This window comes from Gallinula chloropus, assembly GCF_964237585.1.
Source record: "Gallinula chloropus genome assembly, chromosome: 27".
Lineage (NCBI taxonomy): Eukaryota > Metazoa > Chordata > Aves > Gruiformes > Rallidae > Gallinula > Gallinula chloropus.
Genome location: NC_140112.1, coordinates 103,197 through 127,425, shown reverse-complemented (window position 1 = coordinate 127,425; position 24,229 = coordinate 103,197). Strand labels below are relative to the sequence as shown.

Below are 24,229 nucleotides of genomic sequence, written 5' to 3'. Positions count from 1 at the left end.
AATGATGAACCTGCCAGGCTGGAGTCACTCCACCAGAACTCTGCTTGCCTGGGGATGTGGGTGCATTCACAGAGTGTGTCTCATTAACATGGTGTTAATGTCAGTAATTATTGAGGACATGAACGCAGAAGCAGATGTGGATAATAAGCAATTACCAGAACTGCTGGGGGAAATGCCTCTGTGTTTTACTGTGGATATTGGCATCTCCATGAATTCCATCTGGATACACCTGTCGGGATGTACAGAGCTGCCTGGCTGGGACAGTCACAAGGAACCCCTGTGCCTTCAGGGAGGGGTGTTCCCTAGAGGAGCCTTCTCTCCAAGCTGCAGGTTGTCTCCAGGATGGCTGTGCTGGGAGGGTGGATCCTATTTTAGCACCCATTCTTAACACCTGCACTCAGCACTGTGCCTTGTAGGGCCTTAAAACGATCCTCCCTTGGCTCTGCACTTTGGAGGGACGAGTGTACTTCACCTGGGTGCTGGTGGGACACAGGGGCACTGTCTTATGTGTGTGTGGTGCAGCCAGGCTGGCAGCAAAGATGGGCTCTGGCCCTGCTGTGCACACACAGAGCCAGCACGCTGGCTGGGATGGTGGCTCAGCACGGCGCTCCCCGGCGACGCCGGCGGGGTCTGGCTGATGGGAGGTCGGTGCAAGATGTTTCCTTTCAGTTACACCAAGGGTGAAGCGAGCACAGCTCATGGTAAAGGCTTCTTGATGGCAAAGGCTGCTTCAAAGCCCTTGCAGCACACCCTCCAGCCTGTGCTGGAAGGTAACAGCCAGCCAGGTGCACCACAAGTGGGGGAAGTCAGTGGGGGTGTCAGTCGTTTTCTTCCTACCCCCCCCCCCCAAAATATTTACATGCACACAGCACAGTCCTTCCTCCCCCCCAACCCCCCCCACCCCAGGAACTGAATCTAGCACTGGCTTGACTCATCTGATGAGATTCCTGCCTGCCCATCACCCTGGAGCTTGGTCCTGCAGAATTCCCTCTGCAACACCAGCAGTGGGGCAGCACACCCCTCCGAGCCCACCCTCCATTCTGTCCTCATCTGATGAGATTCCTGCCTGCCCATCTCCCTGGAGCTTGGTCCTGCAGAATTCCCTCTGCAACACCAGCAGTGGGGCAGCACACCCCTCCGAGCCCACCCTCCATTCTGTCCTCATCCCCTCCACCCTTGGAGAGGCAACAGTCCTCCTAGTCCAGCCTTGAGCTGAGACCTGCCCAATCTCCATCCCCATTTACCAATGGGGGATGGAGATTTGGTTTGGGGACACGGTCTGGTTGGGCAAACCCAGATTAAAAATCCCACCAGTGGGATGCCTGGTCTGTCACACCGTGTTTCCTTGGGAGAGCTGCCTGGCTGCAGCCTGGCTGCTGGGATTCTGCTGCCTGCTTTGCTTTGAGGGGTCCTGGACATCGTGGCTGGGTGCTACCCTGCAGTGAACAGACACACAGGCTTATGGTGCTGCAAACAGCCTCATCCCACAGCAGACTCAAGAAGAGAACCCAGCCAAACTTTCAAGGATTACTCTTCCCCCCCACACACACTTCTTCTTGCTCCTGTTCCAGCTGGGCCAGTTCCCCCCCCTTTCCCCATCCCTTCCCCAAGCAGCAGGTCTCCTTCCTCCAGCACACCCATGGCAAACCCCCTTTCTGCCTGCCCTGCTGAGAAGCCCTGAGCTGGTTCTGCCTCTCTGGCTGGCAGTTTGCGTTGGCAAACAGGCAGGAGGCACCGAGTTTGCCACATCAAATGAAACAAATACCATACAAGCCAAACTTCTACGAAAAACCCAAAGGCTCTATCTGCTGAACAGGGTGCACGAGATGTGGGCGACCAGATCAGGGCAGGGCAGGGAAAGGCAGGAAGGATGGACAGGAGGAAGGGTGTTGTTAGAGACATATTTTATGTGTAAAATTTCAGGGTAGTTAATTTTTTAACAATTTGCATGTGCTGACCACAGCTAATCCCTGAAAGAAACTGCACACATCACAACTGGGGGCTTTCCAAGCCCCATCTGCTTTCTGAAGTCGATTGGTTTCTGCTTCGCTTGTTGGGCGACGTGTTTGCTTTCTGTCTTCATCTGAGCTCGGCAGGTTTCTGAACCTGCCTGATTTGGGAGCAAAACTGAGCATTCACCTGGGGATGGCTCACTCTGGTATGAGTTTGAGTCAGTGAAAATTTGACTTTGGGTTTCGTTGGGAGAAGGGAACGAAGGGCAGAGAACAGCTGCTGAGATGAGGGGCTGCAGACAAACTTGTTCTAATGCTTTTCACAAAAGCCAGGTGAAACTCTATGTTTTAATCCCTAAATTAAAGGAGCTGGGCTCCACTGGAGTCAAATCTAGCCCAGCTAGGTACTCCAAAGCTGTAACCCCTTCCTGCTCAGTGATGTGCCAGAAGATGCAGTGATTTCTCCTACAGGATTTGCTAAAAGCTGCCGAGTGCTTGTGGGCAAAGTATCTCTTCTCATCCATCCAGACTTCTTGCCATCACTCCTTTGGTCCCTTCTGGAAGCCACCTAAGCAAAGGTCTTCCCTACACCCAGCTAGTTCTCTCCTTTAATGACCATGTGTATTAAATCAATCTCTATGCCAGGAACAGACTCCCATGGATGTGGTGCTCCTCTTTGGGTTTATGCTGTATCCAACAGTCACACTTCTGTTTAAATAGAGCACTGGTCCAAGTCATACCAAAAGCTGCTCTAATGAGGGGATTAAAGCCCATGAAAAACCTGTGTTGGGGTTTTTTTTTTTTGACTAGAAGCAGCCAGCTTTCCTCCCAGCGCTCGTGTGTGTCACTGCTGGATGCAGCTCAGCATTGCTGGGATTTCTAGCCTTCAGATGATATCACTCTCAAGTAATTAGCTGTACTGAAAAAGTCTGACCAAGTCAGAGGAAAGGGAATGCAGTGGTTGCCAGTAATGGGAAAGAGATTATGAAACACGCCCCCTGGGTCAAATGTTAAACTTGAACTCAACCAAACTTCCCTTCAACTCAGTGAAAGCATCTCCCCCCCCCCCCACAGGTTAGGAATGATCTGAGAAAGGACAGAGAGCCAGCTCCAGAGAGGGAGACAGAGATCTTGTTTATAAGCACCTGTCCAAGACCAGGAACTCCTCATCTCTCCTGCCTGCTGGACCAGGGAAGGGCTGAATGAGCAGGGAAGATGCCCCAGCTCCCTGTGCCCACAGGTTTGGCTTCATGCACAGAGAGCAAAGAGCTGCCATGGGTTGACAGGCTTCGTCCCTGCAGCGCTGTGCCCGGCTGCTGCCACCCCAGCAGGTGAAGCTCTGAACCCCACAGCCTGACCTGCTCCTGCCAGTCCACCTTCAGCAGCACTTCAAGTGTGTATGATGGACCATGAACTGGGCCAGCTCTTGCTAAAGCAAGGAGGGGGCTTCTGACAGGCACAAGACTGTGACACCAGCGTGCTCTGTGTGTGTGCCACGCAAGGTTCTTTTCTGCTGGTACCTCCCTGCTTTAGGGAGAACCAGGGGTGCAGTATCCCAGGTCAGGATGCACAAAGTGCTCTGAAATCCTCAAGCCAGGAAAGTGGGGAAACCCTGGCTTCGTTCTTTCTCACACAGGCACAAAATGGTACCTGTTTTTCACTGCGTTCTGGGGATTTCCTACAGCCAGCTCTACAGTTATCTGCTCATTGGATTTGGTTTTCAAGTCCTTCCTATCTGTTAAGCAGTTTCATTTTGATGTCACCGATGACACTGGTTGCAGTAGGGCCAAGGAAGGAGATCGCGTCGCTCTTGGGCCATCGAAATGGGCTGGAAGTTAGACACAAAATGTAAGGGGTGGAAACTGGTGTGGAAAAGGGACTCAGCAAGTTTGTTGATGCCCTTCAGGGCCAGGCCACTGCTGATGAGATGTGACATAGATGAAGACTTTCTGCATGGGAGATCTAAGTGTTGAGTGGCCATCCCAATCAACAGCATCGGTCCAAGCCCACGCCTGCCATCTGCACTGTCCCTTTAAAGGCTCCAGCTGATGGTCACTCTTTTAAATTCACCAGCAGCATACCAAACAAATGAGCCCCTTTTATGACTCAGCAAAGAATAACATTGCTGGTTGGAGATCCTGGAAGTCTGGAGGCCATCAGGGTTTTTTAATTCTTACTCTGAAGGAATGTCCGTGTTTAACATTGCAGCGCCGTCCTCAGCAAAGCCAGGAAGCTGCCTATCTATGGCCAGCAGTGCCCAAAACTGGGTTTTCCTGGAATTTTTCTCTTTTTTTCCCCTCTGCACACCCACACAATAGGCGTTTTAGGATGCCTGCAGCCTGTAATTTGCCTTCCTAGCCTGATATGTGGCTTTGCTGGGGCATTGCTTTTGCCAAGTCATCATGGTGAAGGAACATTCTCTTATGCAACAGGCTTCATTCCCCCCCCCCACCTCCACATCCAGTGGCCCAGGGTTGCCACTGAGGCCGGGTGCAGCCACTCAGCCTGCATCACAACCACCTCTCAGACACTGGGAAACAGGAGAAAGACCATAAAGTCTGGGAAAAGGCTCTGAAACTTTCAATTTCAAAAGGCACAGCCCAGAAACCAGAAGGACTAAGAACCCAGTGCTGTGGTTTCCCTTTGCCTGACTAGAGAAAAATAGCTGCTGTCTATTTTTACTAAAAATGTGGGACATGGGGCCCTTCTCTTCCCCTGCACAAATGGGGGATGCTGCTCACAATGCAAGAGTGGGGGAGTGGAGCTGAGGAGGCTGGGGGGGGTGGTGGTGGTGGTGGTGCTGGGGGGGGTTCATCCTGGATTAAAACCAGCTGACTGGTCCACAGAAATCTCTCCCATAGATTCCTCAAATATTTCTTGCCCACACCAGTGGAAGATTTATTTATAAGGTGAAAGGGAAGTTGGTTGGGAATCTCATCTCACCTACAAAAATTCCTCTTTGTCATTTTAAGGTGGGGATGGGATTGGTCTCCTTCCTTCCCCCTTTTCTTTCCTCCAATTCCCTGTCACCGTGGTGCATGGTGTTCTCAGGACATCCAGCACAAGGAATCAACGCTGAGGGCATCATGAAAAATTTGCAGTGGGTCACATACCTTGCAGAAAATGAAAGCCATCTGGGCAAGTGTAGAGGAGGGATTCCAGCGTGTGAAATGGTGTGTTAGGTGACCTTTGTGTTCACTGTCGTCGAGCAGCATTTTGAACCCCCAAACCTCTGATCAAAAAGATGTTTTTCATTTGCAGCACACACACAGAAGAGAATAAAAAAAGAAGCCTGAGCAGGGAGAACAAAGGCTTCAGTCTTGTTTTACTTATGCTTATTAACTTCGTATGTTTGTTCTTTAAAAGCCTCTTTTTTAGGCGACTGAAAATACCAAAGCAAAAGTACTGAATGTGTCAGAATGGCACAGGCAGGAGTGACTTGGAGGGGAGTGGCTGTTGTGGCCAATTACTCCACTGCTGACTCCTTTGGTTCTTTGTTCCTTGGCCAAAAAATACAAACAGGAGCATAGCCAGAGGAGCAGTGCAGTGAGAGGTGTTCCGGCTGAGTCCCCTCTGGGGGATCCTGCATCCCCAAAGTCCTTGATTCTAATAACCCTGGAGAGGGTCCAGAGGAGGCTACGGAGATGCTGAAGGGGCTGGAGCATCTCCCCTGTGAGGAAAGGCTGAGGGAGCTGGGGCTGTTCAGCCTGGAGAGAAGACTAAGGGTGGATCTAATTAATGGTTATCAATATCTTCAGTATGGGATGCAGGGGCCATGGGCAGCCCCTTTTCAGTGTCTGTGGGGACAGGACAAGGGGCAATGGCTGCAAGTTGGAGCACAGGGAGTTCCACACCAACCTGGGGAAGAACTTTTCCCCAGTGAGGGTGAGGGAGCCCTGGGACAGGCTGCCCAGGGGGTGTGGAGTCTCCATCTCTGGAGAGATTCCAGCCCCGTCTGGACACCGCCCTGTGCAATATGAGCTGGGGAGCTGCTTTGGCAGGGGGGTTGGACCCCAGGAGCTCTCCAGGTCCCTTCCAACCCCTGGGATTAGGTGATCCTGCTCCGTTCCTGTCTGAACACAGGCAGCCTTTACCCCTGGGGCTGCAGACAGAGATGATCACTGTGGGCTGAATTAGGGCTTGTCCCTGTCCAACTCCAGGCATCATGCTCCCAGCCCAGCGACCCTGCAGGGTAAAATGGGATGTGCTGTGCAGCGAAGGGTTATGGGCGTGTGCAGGGCTGGGGTGCTACAATTCAGCAGGGAGTGATGCAGTCAAACAGAGCAAGAGATGCCAGTGGTCTGGAATGCATTTCCCACTTGGGTGATGATAATAATTGGGTTGTCAGTGCTGCTGCAAACGCCACATTGCGGCTGCGTCCCGCTGGTGAAGAGGTTTCTCCAGGCAGGTGCCTATTCGGGCACGGTGCCTTTGCAGCTGGAATAGGGAGGTTTCATTAAAGATGGATCTCCTGAGCCAGTTAATTCAGTGAGGAGCTTTTAATTTGTAAGCTCAAAGGGAATCCTTTCCCCCCTCCAACTGCTGAAGCCACTGTATGTTTGATATTGTTCTAACCCTTGGCTTTGCTAGTGCCCAAGCAAAGAGGTGGCACTTTTTGTCACTAGTGACAACCATCAGAGAACAGCATGGCCTGAATTACAACCACACTGCCTTCAACTTCCCAAACCAGAGGGAAATTACCACTGGCTCAGCTGGAAGCAGGTGAAGGAAGCAGGTTCACCTACCAAGCAGAGCGCAGACCAGATCCCAGGCTGTGGAAGTCGTGGTGCAAACTTAAAGGCTTTAAGAATTCTTAAGCTAATTAAGCCATTCTCTGCACAATTTGCAAAGGTATTTCCAAACAATTGTTGATTATTTGGAAAAAAAGCAGCCCAGCCTGACAAACCCTTATCTCTGCAGACACAGGTCGCTATCTCCAGTGGAGCTGCCCCAGCAGTAACACGAGGGTGACTTTTGGAAGACGGTGGGCTCAGCAGGCTGCCTCCAAGTATGCACACAGCTGATTATTTCCATGGCCTGGAAGGACTTTGGTCACACACCCAGAAATAAAAATACCCCCCAAAAGTCTAAGATCAAATACTGAGAACAACGCTGTGAGACTCAGTGTGAAGAGGGTGTTGGCAGGAGCCTCTGCCCTGCAACCCCCGGCACTGCCCTGCAGCCTGGCTGCCCTGGGGGAGCTGGGCACCCCCGGCTACAAGGGGGGGGTACCGGGGCAGGCGGCCGGTCGCTGCGGTAGAAGGACAGGGGGAAGCCCGGGAACGGCCGGTCCCGGTTCCTCCCCCCCTCCCCCCCCCTTCCTTCCCCCCTCCCTCCCAACATGGCAGCAGCACCACGGCCGCTCCACGTGCTACCAGCCCGCCGGCGCGCCGCAGGCCCCGCCCCCTTTGTGGGCGTGGCCACCGCCCGCGTCTGGCGCGTTGCGAGCGGGGAGCCCGCGGATTGGCGGGAGGGGGCCGAGGCCCCGCCCACCCCGCCGCCCCGGCTCAGGGTGCGCGGTGGCTCCGCCCTGGGAGCGCTGCCAGTTCCCGGCGTCCCGCGGCGGCTGCAGCGGAGCCGGCGTGGTGGTGGCTGCCCGCCGACCCGCACCCCTGCACCCCCCTGCACCGCCCGCCGAGCCCCTGCACCGCCCGCCGAGCCCCTGCACCACCCGCCGACCCGCACCCCTGCACCCCCCTGCACCGCCCGCCGAGCCCCTGCACCGCCCGCCGAGCCCCTGCACTGCCCGCCGACCCGCACCCCTGCACCGCCGACCCGCACCCCTGCACTGCCCGCCGAGCCCCTGCACCGCCCGCCGACCCGCACCCCTGCACCGCCGACCCGCACCCCTGCACTGCCCGCCGAGCCCCTGCACCGCCCGCCGACCCGCACCCCTGCACCGCCGACCCGCACCCCTGCATCACCCGCCGACCCGCACCCCTGCACCGCCCGCCGACCCGCAGCCCAGCACTGCCCGCCGAGCTCCTGCACCGCCCGCACCGCCCGCCGACCCGCACCCCTGCACCGTCCGCCGAGCCCCTGCACCCCCCTGCACCGGCCGCCGAGCCCCTGCACCCCCCTGCACCCCCCTGCACCCCCCGCACCGCCCGCCCCGCCCGCCGACCCGCACCGCCCGGCGCCCATGGAGCTGCTGTGCGTGGAAGCCGTGCCCCGCGTACCCCGCGCCGGCCGTGACCCGGAGCTCCTCGGGGACCGGCGGGTGCTGCAGAACCTGCTGAACCTGGAGGAGCGTTACAGCCCCGGCGTCTTCTACTTCCACTGCACGCAGCGGGAGATCAAGCCCTACATGCGGAGGATGCTGGCCTTCTGGATGCTGGAGGTACGGCTGCCTCCTCTCCCGCTTCGGTTCCGGTTCTCCTTGCCCGGTCACCGGTGCTTTTTCCTCGCCCATCCCTTCGCGGTTGCGTTGCTGCCCCGGCGGGAGAGAGCTGGGGCTGGGGGGGAAGCACAGGAGGGAAGCGCTGGCTGCCCTTCGCCCCGTGCAGGGGTGAAAGGGACAATCCAGGGGACAGGAAAAGCCCTGAAGTGCCCCGTTGATACGCGCTGGGGTCTCCGGTATGGATGGGGGGGGGGTTATACCGGTAGGGAGGAAGGAGGAAGGAGGCGGGGGGGAGGAAGGCAGCCTGCGGTGGGGCAGCATCTCTGGGAGTGCTGGAAGATGTGATTGCCCCACGCAGGAGCAGCAGGACCCTCCATCCCCCCCCGTGCTCACCCCACCCCGGTGATGTGCTGCCACGCTGCTGTCCACCGCCCCCCCCCCTTTTCCCCCCCCTGTTTGCACCCTGCTCCCCAAAACTGGGCAGAGAGCTCAGCTGGGGACCCGCCTTTCCCAGCCGGGCAGAGACAGCCTGGGGAGGAGGGGGAGCCGGGGAGGGGGTGATGTGCTGCCACGCTGCTGTCTACCGCCCCCCCCCCCCCCTTTTCCCCCCCTGTTTGCACCCTGCTCCCCAAAACTGGGCAGAGAGCTCAGCTGGGGACCCGCCTTTCCCAGCCGGGCAGAGACAGCCTGGGGAGGAGGGGGGAGCCGGGGAGGGGGAAGTAATATCACTACCGCTGACTTCCCTAAATGAAAATGAACGTGGCTCTCTGTGGGATGCAGTTTGTTGGGGAGGGGGGGGAATCTCCCAGGACGCCTCCTGAGATGGTCAGAACGACCAGCCCCAAGAAAGCTCCTGCGAAGGGCAAAGTGATGCTGGGATGGAGCCCGCCTGCTCCCCACCCTGGCGGCTCTCGGTGGGGAGCCTCCTGCTTCTGGCAGGCAGAATAACGACCGTCTCGTTTTCTCAAGGGTTTGTTTGTCGTTTCCTCTGCCCCCCCTTCCCCGCTGCCGGGCTGTGTTTGTGGCATTCCCTTCCTGAAAAAGGGGCGGTGGACAAGCGCTGCCTGGGCAGCCCTCAGGGCCGGGCGAGGGGGAGGTGATGCTGGGTGACACTTGGCAGTGGTGGTGTCCCCTGGTGCTGTTGGGAGGCTGGAAGGGGACTGGTGGTGTTTGCTGCTGTTTGAGGAGAAACCTCAGATGGGGGGTTTTTTCTGGTTGCTTTGAAAGAAGGAAGTCGAAGATGACCGGTGTGGGGGGTACTGGGTGAGAGATAAGAGGGCAGGACTGAAGTTTGGGGCTCCTGGGTTCTGTCTGTGGCTGTGGGATGAGTGTGGCTCAGGCAGGACTTTGGGACTCCACCATTGATTTGGGCTCTGTCATTGGTTCTTCTCCTGTCACTGGTGAGGTGGAAGTGCTGGAAGCTGCCCTGGGTCCTGTCCTGGGAGGTCTCCAGCTGGAGACAGGCTAGAACTGCTCCTTTTCTCCAGAGGTCCCCAGTCCCCGTGGAGCAGAGAACAGCAGCTTTGCAGTACAGCTGCCTGGAGACATCCCCAACAGGGGATGTTAAAAAAGAAGCCAAATAAAGTTAATTTAGTCTTATTTGTACACATTCTCTAGCCCCAGGTAAGCTCTGCAGCTTTCCATGGGAAGATACAGTTAAGGCACTGGTCAGAATCACTGGTGTGACTGCACCAATGTTGGAGGCTGAATGACTGCAGCTCGTTTACTGCACCTCCAGAGCCCTGCAGATAAGTGTGAAACACCATCATGACCAGAAGCTTTGAAGCTGTGGGGCAGGCAGGACCTGGGGTCTCCTGTGCTCATCAGAGCTTCCTTCTTTTCTTGGCTTTGCTTTTTGTTTTCTTTGTTTTAAGTTGTATTTTCCTGTTTGCCATTGGCTCTTGCCAGGTGTGTGAGGAGCAGAAGTGTGAAGAAGAGGTCTTCCCCTTGGCCATGAACTACGTGGATCGCTACCTGTCCTTAGTCCCTGTGAGGAAGAGTCACTTGCAGCTCCTGGGAGCAGTCTGCATGCTGCTGGCTTCCAAGTTGAGAGAAACCATGCCCCTGACCGTGGAGAAACTCTGCATTTACACAGACAATTCCATCACGCCTCGGCAGCTCCTGGTAACCACCCCTATCTCAAAGAGCCCTCCACCCCCTCCCCAGCTCTCTTATCTCCTGCATCCTGCTGCTTGGCAGCCTACCTGCCTCTGTGCCTCCTCCTCTTCTCTTTCTTTCACTTCTTCACCTTGCTCTGCATTCCCCAACCAGCCTCCTCACCTCCTCACCCCCCATGGCTGGTGATGTCTGTTGGTGGAGACCTTTCCCTCCTGGGCAGACTCCTTGCTGTGGGAAGCAGCTTTGTCACCTCTGGGATAGGAGGAAAGTTCCTTGTGCCTGGAGCTCTGGTTGCCAGCGCAGAGCTGCTGCTCTGAACTCTGAGCTCACTCCCAGGCACTGCTTTGCTCTCAAGCAGGAGCTTTGGAGAACAAAGGCTCCTGTCTGCGCACCCGGCGGGGCGTGAGGTGGGGGCTGTGGGTGGGTTGTGCAGCTTTCACTTGCCCCCACTGCAGAGGGGCAGAAGCATGGGAGGTGATGTGTTTCTACCCCAGGAGGAGAAATGAGGCTTGAAGTGGTGAAGTTACCCAGTGAGATGAGGTGGGGGGGGGATCTGGCTGGCTGGGTTGTGCTGTGGAGGCTGCTCAGTGATGATGGGAACGAGTGGGAGCTCGCTGCTGCCCAGGTCCTGCTCCATCCCCTCCAGTTAAAGCAGGGCTGCATCACCTCTCCCATGGCACGCTGGGGCAAAAGCCACGTGGGCTTTGAAAGGCAAAAGGCCAAAGTGTTCTCTTCTCTGATCCAAGCTCAAAGATCCAAACCTCCCGAGTTCAACTCTGTCAAGAGGGGAGGAGATTGGAGAACCCCTTTTCTTGGGGACCTCCCGTGCTGCCAGCTCAGAGCCCTGGGGAGGAAATGGCCACCTCGCTTCGGGTAACAGACATCCCTGGAGACAGTTTGTCTCTGAGAGCCTCTCAGGGTTAGTCATTGCCTTATTAGATGTCTATTTAATAGGGAGGGGGAGGTGATCGGAGTATGATTGGTCTCCAGGGTGGTGGTGGGGGGGGTGAACCCACAAAATTCTCAGGTGTGAATCAGAAGGCAGTTCTGGTAACTGGGGAACTCTGCTATGAACGTGGTTTTTTTCCCAAGTGCCAGTGAAAGCTGGGGAAAATCCCCTCCCCTCCACACCTCTCCCTGCCATCAGCTGAGGCTGGTTGCCACCTTCAGTAGCACTCACCAAAAAGCTACGTGGATCCTTCCCATTGGGAAGGATGGGGATGCACAGAGGGAAACACAAGTGCTCGTCGTCGCTCTGGATGTGGATGTGGCATCCTGCTGAGGGGTGGGGGGGGGGCTGCCACCAAATCTCTGCAGAGGCTTCCTCCTGCCTTGCTGGGAAAGCTGCATCCTTGAGAGCAGCTTTGGAGGCTGCACAGGGGTCTTCCTAGGACTGGGATGCATCACGTGGAGCGAATCCCAGCCGGTCAGAGAAGGTTCTTGTTGGGCCTGTGATGGTGAGGGGGTGAGGGTTTAGCTGGGAGAAGATGGGGGGGAGACTGGGAGTTGCTTTGCATTCACTGGGCTGCTGGGCCAGTGAAAGTTGTCTGTGTTGCAGAGGTGACAGGCTGAGGAGAAGGCGCTCAGCAGCCTTGTAGGTGAGTGGGCTGCACGTCAGAGCAAGGCTGGTGCTCCCTGGTGCAGGGCTGAGCAGGAGGTGTGCTGTGGGCCAGCGTCACATTCCAGCTCCCTTCAGAGCCACCCAGCAGCTCCCCACCCAACAGGAAGGTGGGGTGCAGGAAGCTGAACTCACTGCCACGCTCCACCTCTTGTGTCTCCCTCAGATCCCGACTCCAGCATCCTGCTGTCCTCATCCCTGCAGAGCAGGGTGGGGGGGTGATCACAGCAGCTTCTAGCAGTTCCCACAGCGTGGCCCTTGCCCTGCAGAGCCTCAGGCTTGGGGAGCTCAGTGGGCTTTACCCTTGGTGAGGGTTTGCTTTTTCCAGCTGAATCCTGAGCTTCCTAGCTCAGCTGGGAGAGGTGGAGGTGGGTGGTGGGCATGGCATCCCTGGGAGGCTCTCTCCTTCACCCTCCTGCTCAGATGCTGCTGCCTCCTCCCTCTGAGGCGTCTTTATTTCTTCCGCCGCCGCGGGGTTTGTCGCAGGAAGCTGTGGCCAAGCACAGTGTTCATCTTCCCTTCTCCTGCCTCCAAGGCAACGAAGTTTAAGGCAGTGAAGCTGGGGAAGGGGCTGGAGCAGAAGTCCTGTGAGGAGCAGCTGAGGGAGCTGGGAGGAAAGGAGGCTGAGGGGTGACCTCATCCATCTCCGCTGCTACCTGTGAGGAGGGTGTGGAGGTGGGGGTCAGGCTCTTCTCTCAGGTAACAAGTGGTAGGATGAGAGGAAATGGTTTCAATCTCCCCAGTGCAATTTTAGGTTGGCAATCAGAGGGATTTTCTGTACTGAAAGGGTTGCCAAGGACTGGCACAGGCTGCCCAGGAGGGGTTTAAAAGGCTTGTGGGAGGTTGTGCTTGAGGACATGGTCTAGAGGTGGGTCAGGCAGGGTTAGGCTGTGGTTGGACTTGATGATCTTGAGGGTCTCTTCCAACCCAGGTGATTCTATGGCTCTGTGAGGTACAGGTGAAGGAGGAAAGTGCTGTCTGCTGCCTGTTGCTCACTTCTCATTGAAGTCTTGATATTGGAGTTCTCCTTCCCTGTGCTTTCATTCCCCATCAGGATTCTGGGACACTCCCAACACGAGGCAGAGCCAGACAGGTGGTACAAAGCTCTTCCATCCTCAGAGTCCATCTGCAGTTGAGGTGGACGAGGAACAGCTTTGTTGTGGGGGTCGATGGTCCTTTCTTGCAATAGCCAAAGATACTCAGGCAAATAGAATCCCTCTTCCCTTTCCTAAGGGGGTAGATAGCAGAAGGCATCACACACCAGGTGTTGAGGCATTTGGGGATGGCTGGGCAGGATATGCTGGGCAGGATACGCTCTGCAGCCCATCATCTGGTGGTGGTGGGTGGTGGTCATCTCCCTGCCACCACAAGACTTGCTTCTGGTAGATGCTCAGCCCCTGTTTGGAGCAGATCCCACTCACCTCTCCCCTTGCCCTCTGCTGTGAGGGGGTGAGGTCTGAAGGTGGCTGAAGGATTTGCCTTGGCTCTGCGAGCAGACAAGAGTTAAAATACCCCGATTACAAAACCAGGGCGAGATGCTGCTCGCCTCCTCTGTGCTAACCGTGGTCATTTAACTTCTCTTTCACAATCTTGCTGTGGAAGAGGGTGGGGAGGGGAAGGGGACCTTCCTCAAGGTTTGGACAAGGGTGCATCCTGGCTTCTTCTCACGGATCGGTGCCATTTCAGCTCCCAGCGTGTCCTCCCCAGCCTTTCAGAGGAAGCTGGCTCACTTTCCCCCTAGGTTTGCTTCCTCCTCCTGTAAGGATGCTTGGCACCAGCTCAGCGGTTTAGAAAGGGACACATCTCAATCAAGATCTTGATGAAGTTATTCTAGGGAGAAGGAAATGGTGCAACGAGGGACGTGTCCATTCGGAGGAAGTTGGATTTCTGCCAAGGGCGTTATCTAACCCACCTTTCCTTTTCTCCTTTTCTTTCTTTACTGGAGGCTTTTCTGGCCCATGCAAGAGGGGGTTCAGCTGCTTGAAGTTCACCCTCATGTGCCTGCTTTGCTCCTAACACATTGGCTTGCTTCCAAAATCAGAGAATCCCAGACTGGGCTGGGTTGGGAGGGACCCCAAGGGTCACAGAGCTCCAACCCCCTGCCACAGGCAGGGACACCAACCTCCAGGCCTGGAGCTACACAAGGTTGCCCAGGGCCCCAGCCAACCTGGCCTTGAACACCCCCAGGGATGGGGCACCCACCCCCTCTCTGGGCAGCCTGTTCCAGCCCCTCACCACTCTCTCTGTAGAGACTCTTTGACTTGAGGTCAGCTTTGCAAACTGCCAGGCATTCCCTAGCAAAGACCCTGGGCACGGGGGAGCAGCAGTGATGCCAGGCTGGGAGGAGTGAAAATGAGAGGCAAAGGCTGAGCAGAAAGGGGTGTCCCCTCAGACAGAGCACTGACTTTCCAGAAGCCATTGCATTTACCATTTTACCTTCTGCTTGTCCCATGGCTTGGGTAGGTGCGACCGTTTCTGCAGCCAGAGTTGGCACCTTTTACCCTGTGACATCCACCTCGACCCTCTGGCCAGGGGATGGAAACAAAACGTTTGCCCCAAATTGCCCATCTGCAAGCAGAACGTTCAGGGCTGCTCATTCCTGTAGCTGTGTCCCTGCTGCTGGGTAGGGTGGGTGGCCAGAGGCAACCTCAGCAGCTCTCCCCACCCTCTATTTCTGAGTCAGCTCGCGAGCACGAGGGGAGCTCAGCCCTCCCTCTCCCTCTCCCTCTCCCTCTCCCTCTCCCTCTCCCTCTCCCTCTCCCTCTCCCTCTCCCTCTCCCTCTCCCTCTCCCTCTCCCTCTCCCTCTCCCTCTCCCTCTCCCTCTCCCTCTCCCTCTCCCTCTCCCTCTCCCTCTCCCTCTCCCTCTCCCTCTCCCTCTCCCTCTCCCTCTCCCTCTCCCTCTCCCTCTCCCTCTCCCTCTCCCTCTCCCTCTCCCTCTCCCTCTCCCTCTCCCTCTCCCTCTCCCTCTCCCTCTCCCTCTCCCTCTCCCTCTCCCTCTCCCTCTCCCTCTCCCTCTCCCTCTCCCTCTCCCTCTCCCTCTCCCCTGGTGTCTCAGCCCCTCAGCTGATAACGTGAAGTGGCATCTTATCAGCGCCAGCGACAGCGTCGAGCGCGACTTCCTCCTCCTCCTCCTCCTCCTCCTCCTCCTCCTCCCGGGCTGGGCTGCTGCAGAGGGGAGCTGGGCTCTGCTCCCTGCGCAGCCTCAGCCCCGCGGCTTCGCATGGGCTCCCCGGAGGCAGAGGTTGTTGTGTGGGTGTTGCTGAGGGTAGAGCCGCCTGTTCAGAGCTACGCCGAGAGGAGGGAAGCTGCTTGTGGCTGTCACATCCCAGTCTGCCCTCTCAGAGCTGTGAGTTCAGTCAGCTGCTGTCTGCTGCTGGACTTGGGTCTGTTTTGGAGAGGATGGAGGCAGCAGCCAGGGGGTTGAGGCTCTTTTGCTGCAACACAACGTGCCCTGAGTCACCCCATCAGAGCAGGGGAGGCGATGGGGAGTCACCACTGCTTCCCTTCCTTCTTTCCTTAGTTGAATTGATTTCTGTGGGATACAGCAAGCTTGCAGAGGGGGAGTTCAGCTGCTCTGCAGTTCCATCCCTAGAGACACTGGCCAAGCATGGAGCTCACCCCTGGGGGATCTTACAGAAGGGGGGGGACACACAAAGCATTCCCGATGCTCCATGAGCAGCAGCAGCAGCAGCTTGCAGCCCTTCCACGAGCAGCCAGTGCTCCACAAGCTGGAGAAACAAAGGAACATTTTCCACTTTCTTCCTCTCTTTCATTAGGCAGGCAGGGACTGATTCAATTAGGTGCAAAACAGAATGCCAGGAAAAGGATGTTTGCTGTCCTGAGCCGTGCTTGGTGCTGCAGACCTGCCTGCTGATCTCCTCGCAGCCTTTTGTTCTGCTGCTTCCACAGATAAAGCGATTCAGAGACTCTGACATGCTGCCCTGGGAGCAGGAAGTCCCCAGGGTTAGCAGGAGAGAAGCGAGGAGCGGGGTGGTTTGGCAGGAGAGAAGCTTCCCTGAGCTAAATCCTGTGAGCTGGTGACAGTCCTTGGCGCCCGGCGCCTTCAGCTGGCATCTCAAAGTGCTGGCTGGGGCTTGGGATCAGGCCTTTTGGAACAAGGAGGGGGGTTTTCTTTAAGAAGAAGGATGAACCTCTGCAGTAGCTGGAGAAGAGCTGCTTTTGTGCGTTGCAGGTGGACAGGCTGTTGTCCCAGGTCAGTCCTGGTGTGGCAGGAACCAGCTGGACCCAGGGGAGGTCTCCTGGCTGAGCTGGTCTGCACCCTGGATCTTCTCCTTAGGGCAAAGCGTGGCCCAGCAGGGCCAGGCTCTGCCACACCAGTGTGGGCATCGTGTGTCCCTGGTGTCTTCTTGCAGCTCTGGGGGGAAAGGTGAGGAGCCAGAGCCAGGGTGGTGCTGGGCTGGTGTCCCCCTGGTGCTCAGGAGCAGCCCCCTTTTCGCTGGAGCGATCTCCTGTGGGTTTGCTTCCCAAGCAGCGATCCCCAGCTCATCCCTTTGACCTTCTCCCTGGGTCTGTGGAAGGGCCACGCTCCCAGCTCACGCAGAGGGGTCAGGATGGGGCTGCCCCAGCCCCTCGCCCTTGGGACAGTAACCCTGAAGGTGTCAGCAGCATCCTGTGCCCCTTCCCAAGAGACCAGGCTGACACAGGAGCACGCAGACAGCTCTCCAGCCCTTGGTGGGTTCCAGATGAGCAACAGGTAGGGGTGTCACTCTGAGCTTCCCATCTCCAGCAGCTCTTTCCTTGTGGCACGTTGCTGTGCTGCCAGAGTTTAACCAGTGGGCATCACTACCCATTCACACCCTGTTGAGCCATGCACCCCCAGTGACCTGTGCTGTGATCCTCAGGCTCCAGACCTCCCTGTGAAGATTCCTCTTGCTTTTAGCCTGTGGATTTGGCTTGGAAAGCAGAGAAGGTGTAGCAGGCTGAACTGATACTCTGCTGGGTAGGACTAGACCTGAAATGGAGCTACCCCAGTCCAGACCCCGACTCAGCTCCATCCTTCTGAACCTGCACCCACACTGTCACCCTCTGCTAGTGGGGAGGAGGGACAAGGGGCATCTTCTGTGTGGAGAGGCTCAGGTGGATGGCAGCCCATGATGCTCCTGCTGGGATGGGAAGGGAAATGATCCTGGGAGGATGCTGCTGGCCTCTCCTGAGACCGCTGTGTTGATGGTCTGGTGGTACCCAGATGTAACACCAAAGGTGCCCAGCCCAGCAAGACCAGTATGAGTACAGCCTCTGAGGTCAGTTCAGTGACAAAGACCTGGGCAGTGATGGCAGAGTAGGGAACTGAATGCAGGAGTCCCAGATTCTGTGCTGAGGCTCTCATTGCAGGGCTCCCCTTGCTTCTGTGTTGCTGGGTGGGTGCATTGGTGCCCCCATGGTGATCCTTGGGTGGGACTTGGGCTCATTTCCAGACCTGGAAGAACCTGCCTGGGGCTGAGCAGATGAGGAGCAGCCCAGGCTCCAGCTGAAGTTCACAGGGGGCACCTGGCTTTCCCACCATCCCAGCAGCCTGCAGCCTCCACAGAGCCTGGCTCATGGGGGCTGCTACCCTACCTACTGCTGTTAGGTGCTTGGGGAGAGCCCCACAACATGGGATGGAGACGTCAGCAGCCACCACCTGGCCCATTCCTGCAGCCATCGCTCGTGTGTCAGTGGGAGAAGTGGGGGTCAGGGTGCCCAGGGGGTGCCTCTTCCCCAGAGGAGCTGCTGTGGGTGCTCTGCTGAGCTGGCTGCAGGCTCTTGGCATGAGGAACAGGGGAGGTTCTGCCGACTTGGCAGTGCCTGGTGTGGGACCTCTGGAGTCCCGTGTGTCTGTTGGGGCTACAGACTGCAGAACCTGGTTGTGCTCTTGAGGGGGTGAATATCTGAGGAGTCTGTGCTGGCTGGATGCAGCCCTCAGAGCTCCCCCATTTCCCTCACTGCCCCTTGCTGCAGCACGTTGTGCCAAGGGGCTGGCAGGGCAGCAGTGGAGCTGTGGGAGGATGTCCACACACTGCCACAGACCGGTGAGCTGCTGCGCTCCTGGGGCTGTACAGGCACTCATCCCAGGGGGGCTTGGCCCTGGGAGCCAGGACATCAGCCTCTCCTTTGGGGAGTGGAGAAGGAATCCAGGAGTGAGGTGCCTGCTGTGGTTCTCCCTCTGTGGGCTGTTGGAGCAGCTGTGCAAAGCAGAGGAGCATCAAAGACTGACCCAGCAGCACCTTGGAAAGAGGAATCCAGAGTTACCATTTCCATGGCTGATCCTCACTCCAGGCTTTGCACAGCTCCAGGCTGGGTTGTGCTGTAGTCCCAGAGCAGGGATGTTCCTTCTTTCCTTCCCTCTCTCATGGATTGCTCTGTTCCACCATCCCTTCCCCACGTACCTTACCTGCCCTTGGACCCGGTGAGTGTTTCTGCCCGGCCCTGTCTTGCTGAATAACACCCTGTCTGTCTGTCTGACTCTGCAGGACTGGGAGGTTCTGGTCCTGGAGAAGCTAAAGTGGGACTTGGTCTCGGTGATCGCAAATGATTTCTTGGCTCACATCCTCCATCACCTCCCACTGCCCAAGGACAAGATGGAGCTGGTGAAGAAACACGCACAGACCTTCATCGCCCTGTGTGCCACAGGTGGGCTCCTCCTCCCACCAGAGCCACCCCATGCTGCTGGGGAGGGTGGGCTGGGCTCCAGCCAGGGGGGACCTGGGGCTGCCCTCCAGTGCCCTGGCTCTTGGGGTGGGGTGGGGGGGCTGGATGCCAGCCTGCATGCAAATGGGAGCACGTTGCTGCTCCATGATGCACTTTTCCATCCCTGAAAGAGCAGGATAATGGTTCTGGGGGGTCTTAGTGGGTGCCTGGAAGGTGTCAGGAGAAAGCAAAGCCGCTGTGCCACCCCACTTTCAGCACAGGCTGTGGCTGTTGGGAGGGAGTCCTCCCCACACCTCCCCACTGAGGAACAGGCTGCCCAGGGAGGGGGCTGAGTCCCCACCCCTGGGGGTGTTTAACAGAGGGGAGATGAGGTGCTGAGGGATCTGGGTCAGCACAGGACAGGGACGGTTGGACTCGATGAGCTTAAAGAGCTTTTCCAACCTGCTGAGTGTGTGACCCTGAGTCCAGGGTAGAGACAGGGTTGAATCTGAGCTTCTTTAGCCTCACTCTTAAATCCCCAGAGGAACCTCACCTTCAGGGCCTCTTATGGGATGGGCCCAGAGCGATGCCCTACTGAAGCCTCTGGCTCTTCCACTCAGGCTGCCTCCCTGTGCTTCATCCCCATTTCTCCCCACCCAGCTGCAGACACCCCTCTGCCTGCCGCTCTCTAGTTTGCCCTGGACATCTCAGTCCCAAGAACTGACCACACACACACCCCCTGGCTAACGGCTTCTTCCTCCCCTGCCCCTGTCCTGGCTCTAGACTACACGTTTGCCATGTACCCCCCGTCCATGATCGCGACGGGCAGCATCGGGGCGGCGATCCACGGCCTGACGGTCTCCGTGAACGATTTCACCGGGGAGGCGATCACCGAGCTGCTGGCCAGCATCACGGGCACGGAGGTGGTGAGTGTTCCCAGGGGAAGAGCACGGTGGGTTCTGCTGCTGGAGCTGGGGGGAACATTTCCTCATTCTGCTGCTCGCCCTCCTTGGAGGGAGAGATCAGGCTGGTTGTAATGACCTCCCCTGTGGAGAGAGGCTGGGGGAGCTGGGCTGGGTCAGCCTGGAGAAGAGAAGGCTGTGGGGGGACCTCATTGCAGCCTTCCAGTCCCTGAAGGGAGCAGAGGAACAGGAGGGGAATGGGCTTGTTAAAGGGCAGAGACTGGCAGGACAAGGGGGATGGAGTGAAGCTGGAGGAGGGAAGGGTGAGATGAGATATCAGGGGGAAGTTCTTTGCAGAGAGAGTGGTGAGGGGCTGGAAGGGGCTGCCCAGAGAGGGGGTGGGTGCCCCATCCCTGGGGGTGTTCAAGGCCAGGTTGGCTGGGGCCCTGGGCAACCTTGTGTAGCTCCAGGCCTGGAGGTTGGTGTCCCTGCCTGTGGCAGGGGGTTGGAGCACTGTGACCCTTGGGGTCCCTCCCAACCCAGCCCAGTCTGGGATTCTATGATGCCCCCTTGCTCTGAGGGGTGCCTGGAGATGAGTGAGCCTCTCGAAACACGGTGCCCTTGGTCAGTCCTGTGGCTGCTGTTGGCTCCTGGCCCTGGTGCTGCCTGTGCAGAGCAGGACGAGCTCAGGAGCCTTTGAAGAGCAGCACAAAGGGGAACGTCTGTTCCCTGCACGGGCAGGTGTTGGCGGGATCGGGTTGACACGGTGGGATGGGGCGGAGGGAGAAGCCGGGCTCGGCATCTGCTGAGCTCTGCTGGTATCTGGTTGCAGGTGCCCAGACCGGGGTGGGAAGGGGGTCGGGGGCACAAAACATTCCAGGGTGCTGGTACAGCAGCTTTGACGGGGTCGTGGGGAATGGTGGGGGGTGTCTCCCACCCTCTGCTTCCCTCTGAACAGGGCAGGGGCACCCTCTGAGGGTCCCTCCTGCTGCAGTGAAGCCATCAGGATCTTTCCTTCTGCCAGGGGCCCCTTTTGATCCTTTCTTCTGCCCGAGCACTGATGCTGGCAGCCAGGTGGGGGGTCAGTTACAGTCCCCTGACAGCAGCGCCGGGAATTGGGAGAGGTGCCGGGTGGGAGGCTGCGGTGAGGCTTTGTCCAGGCAGGGAGGGGATGGGGCAGGATTTATTGGTGTGGCTTTTAATTTTGGTTTTGTTTGTTTGCCTTTATGAAGAGAGAAGCGGTGCAGCCAGCTGCTCACAAGCTGCTGTGGTGAATGGGGCAGGGACTGAAACCTGCTCAGGTTGGGGCTGGGAGAGGGAACAGGTGGGAAGCAGGAAGGTCACCACTGAGGGAGGGGAGCTGAAATGGAGCTCGGCACATCTCTGGTGCCCTCCAGCCCACTCTTGTTCCTCCTCAGGCTGGAGAGAGCATCTCTGTTCTGCCCCACAGCTTTGGCCGGGTGTGAGGTGCTGCACAAACAGCCCCCTGCCCAGCTCCTGTAGCAGAAGGAAGCCCTGGGGATGTGTCTGCAGCGTTGCAGGGCTCCAGGGGAAGCGCTCATCCTCAGCCTGCCATGTTTGTGGTTGTGCTGCTTCTCCCTGAACCTGGCATCGCCGTGTCCCCAGGCTGTGACTCAGTTTCCCCCTTTGGCTCCACACTGGACTGTGGCAGCACTTTGGGTGAAGCTTGGACCAGCCCTCATCCCATATGGAGCAGGTGCAGCCCCACTGGGTGCCTGAGCACATGCCCATGGCACGGCCACCCTGCAGAGTAGGGGGCACGCAGCTGGGGCGAGCTGAGCTGCACCCCCCTGCCTTTCCCTCCCCAACAGCCCTGGAGACGACACATCCCCACTACCACCTTTGAGCATCTCCCCTCCAAACTACCAGCCTGGTTTCAGAGAGCCAGGGGCCAGGCTGGCCACGGGCAGGAGGCCCTGCAGCGAGCGTGCCCCAGGGCTGCGGGCAGGCTGGAGGCCGCGCTGCTGACGGGAAGCGCTGCGGGGAAGGGGAGGTGGGCGTTGCTATTTTCGCTCGCCACATCCTCTGTCAGTTTCTAAGAACCGGCGGTGGATTCCTGGTAAGACGTGTGGGGCTCTGACAGTATCCAGCCAGCGCACGGCGGCCCCGCGGCGGCATCCAGCTGCGAGGTGTGAAATGCCACCCCTGGGGAGAGCCGAAACACGGGGTGGGAGCCAGGCTGGGGTGTGCCCGGTGGCTCTTGGTGCTCTGGTGTTAAACTGGAGGAGTTTCCTCCTCTTTACAGCTTGTGTGAGGAGAAAACCAGGAGGGGGGGTGGGGGGGGGGGAGGGAAGGTTTAAGGTTTGCTTTTATTATAAGTGATAGGCTGGTGTAACCCTGCACCCTTCTGTTGTGGGGCTGGTGTATCTGCAGTGCTGGGTTCCCTGGGGAGGTGTGGGTGAGTCCTCTGGGTTTCCCCAGAGGGGGAGAAGCAGGAGGGTAAAAGCCTCTTGAGAAGCTGCGTGGCTGCAGCATCGTTCTTGTAACGACCCAGCGTCGACGCTGCATAGTGTTGGAGGGAACAGTCTGGATCTGGGATGCCCAAAGTGATGTGGTGTGCATCAGGCAGGGCACCAAGATGGAGTGGGGAGTGTGGGGGGGCTCACCTTGTCCTGGCAGGGATGCAGGGAGAGGCAGCTCCTCTGCAGCAGGGGTTGGTCATGGTGGAGATGCAGGATCGTGCTGAGCTCCAGGAGAGCGGGGCTGGTGGGGTCCCACAGTCCCCATGTACCCCCTGTGCTGCTGCTGCTGCTGCACACCAGCCACGGCTCCTGGGTTGGGGAAGTTTGGGCTGTGAAGGTCGCCAGCAGCATCCACGGAGCTGCTCTGCGCTACCCCCTGGGTCTGCAGCTGCTGAAGCTGCACGCTGTGTCCAGCCACCAGCCCAGATGCTTTGGGAGCTCTGATGGGCACAACGTCCATTCTCAAGAATGTGGCCGAGCAGGGAGGTGGGGAGAAGACAACCAGAGCATGGACCTTCTCCTCCTGGGGCCGGGCCTGAAGCGCAGCCAAGCTGGAGATGCCCCTTGTTGGAGAAAGAGCTTCTTTGTCTCATGTGTTTAGATGCTCCAGTGGCCAGAGCTGTAGCCCAGCAGCTGCTCAGAGCTATTTCTAAGGCTCCCAGCATTAAGCAGCGGAGAACTGAAGCCTCTTGTCTCTCTCCCTCTCCCGCAGGACTGCCTGAAAGCCTGTCAGGAGCAGATCGAAGCCGCCTTAGCCGAGAGCCTGAAACAGGCATCCCAAAGCCAAAAGGAATACAGCGCCGCCAAGACTGCTGCTTACTCGGCCAGCCAGCCCACCAGCACGCCCACAGACGTCACGGACGTCAACCTGTGACCAGCCTCCCCTTCCCCAGAGCCTCCCAGCCCCGCCGCAACAGGACTTCGCCCCGGACACCCCAAGGTCGCTGCTGCATCCCACCTACCCACCCGCCAGCGCCCCGCTGCCGCGCTGAGGAGCACAGAGCCAGGAGCTGGTGGCTCATCCCCCTTTGGAGCGGGTGGCCAGGCTGGCGGCGCTCGCTGCTGCGAGGTCGGGGCGAAGCGACTGTCCTCGTGGTGCCCGGGGCACAGGGGTGGCTGGGGAGGGGGTGGGGGGATGGGACCCCTCAGATGAAGTTGTAAAAAGGCTGTTCCCCAAGTTTGTGTTCCTCAGAGCCCGGTTGGCCGCTGTTTGCTGTCTCCTCTGGGGTGTTCACTGTGATGACTTCCCAGCCCCATGTGAGCTCAGTCCCGCAGAGCGAGCTTCCAACCCTGGGCTAGCGACCAAAACCCCTGTAACCCCCCCCTCCCTCCCCAGCCTGGGGTGCTACGAGTGCCTGGGAGGAGGGAGCCCTTGCTCCCAGTTGCTTCACGCTGGATTGCTGTGGCTCCTGGGGTGGCTGCTTCTGCTTGGAGGGGGGGGGAACGTGTGGCTTGTTTCTTGTTGCCGTTGGATTTGGGAATCTGCAGGTTTTTGGCTTGCCAGGGGCAGGGACACGTGCTCCACATCTGTGCTGATAGCAGAGGAGAAGTCCTCGCCTTGAGAGCAATTCCCTCAGCTTTTTGCTGCTCCATTGAGGCTGCTTAATTTATTTGTGAATTGCTGGGAAACGAGGGAGGAAGACTGTGGTTCCTCACCCCAGCTGCTGGTCTCCTTATCCAAACGAGTGCCTTCACCCTTCATCCCCTTCCCTCTCTCCCTGGGCAGTGGGAGACTCTCACCTGGAAGCTGGCTGGTTTTTGGGGGGATTTGTTTGTGGGGGGGGGTGGGTGTATTTTTTTATAGTTAGCTTTAGATACCCAATTAGGTTTTTAAGAACTATATTTGAATGTGCTGCTATAGTCTGAGACGCATCTTCATTCCTCCAGAGCAGGGATCTTGGATGGCGTGCAGGAAGGGGGGGGGGGCTGCGTTGCCTCCAGGGATCTGAGTTGTGTCCTTCTAGGGTGGGAAATCTGCTGTGCACTTGGGTCAGAGAGCGATTTGCATTGAGTCTTCTTTTTGTATTGTTTTCCATAAAAAAAAAAAAAAGGAAAGGAAAAAAAAAAGATTAAAATGAGAAAAAAAAATAATGCTGCTTTTCTAAGAGAAAAAAAAACCATCTAGATTTGTATTAACCAGGAGAAGCTGGAGAGATTCTGCAGGGATTCTGCTGCTTGGTGTGACCTC

The 24,229-nt window shown here is 57.7% G+C and overlaps 1 protein-coding gene across 1 annotated transcript; it reads left to right on the top strand.

Annotated features, from left to right (window-relative positions):
• Positions 1-7,936: 7,936 nt before the first annotated feature.
• On the top strand, positions 7,937-23,787 carry CCND3 (cyclin D3). The gene is made up of 5 exons (XM_084275908.1): positions 7,937-8,292; positions 10,201-10,416; positions 18,500-18,659; positions 19,440-19,582; positions 22,754-23,787. Exons 1-5 carry the CDS (start codon positions 8,095-8,097, stop codon positions 22,913-22,915), a joined length of 879 nt encoding a protein of 292 aa, XP_084132034.1. The 5' UTR covers positions 7,937-8,094; the 3' UTR covers positions 22,916-23,787.
• The last annotated feature ends 442 nt before the right edge of the window (positions 23,788-24,229 follow it).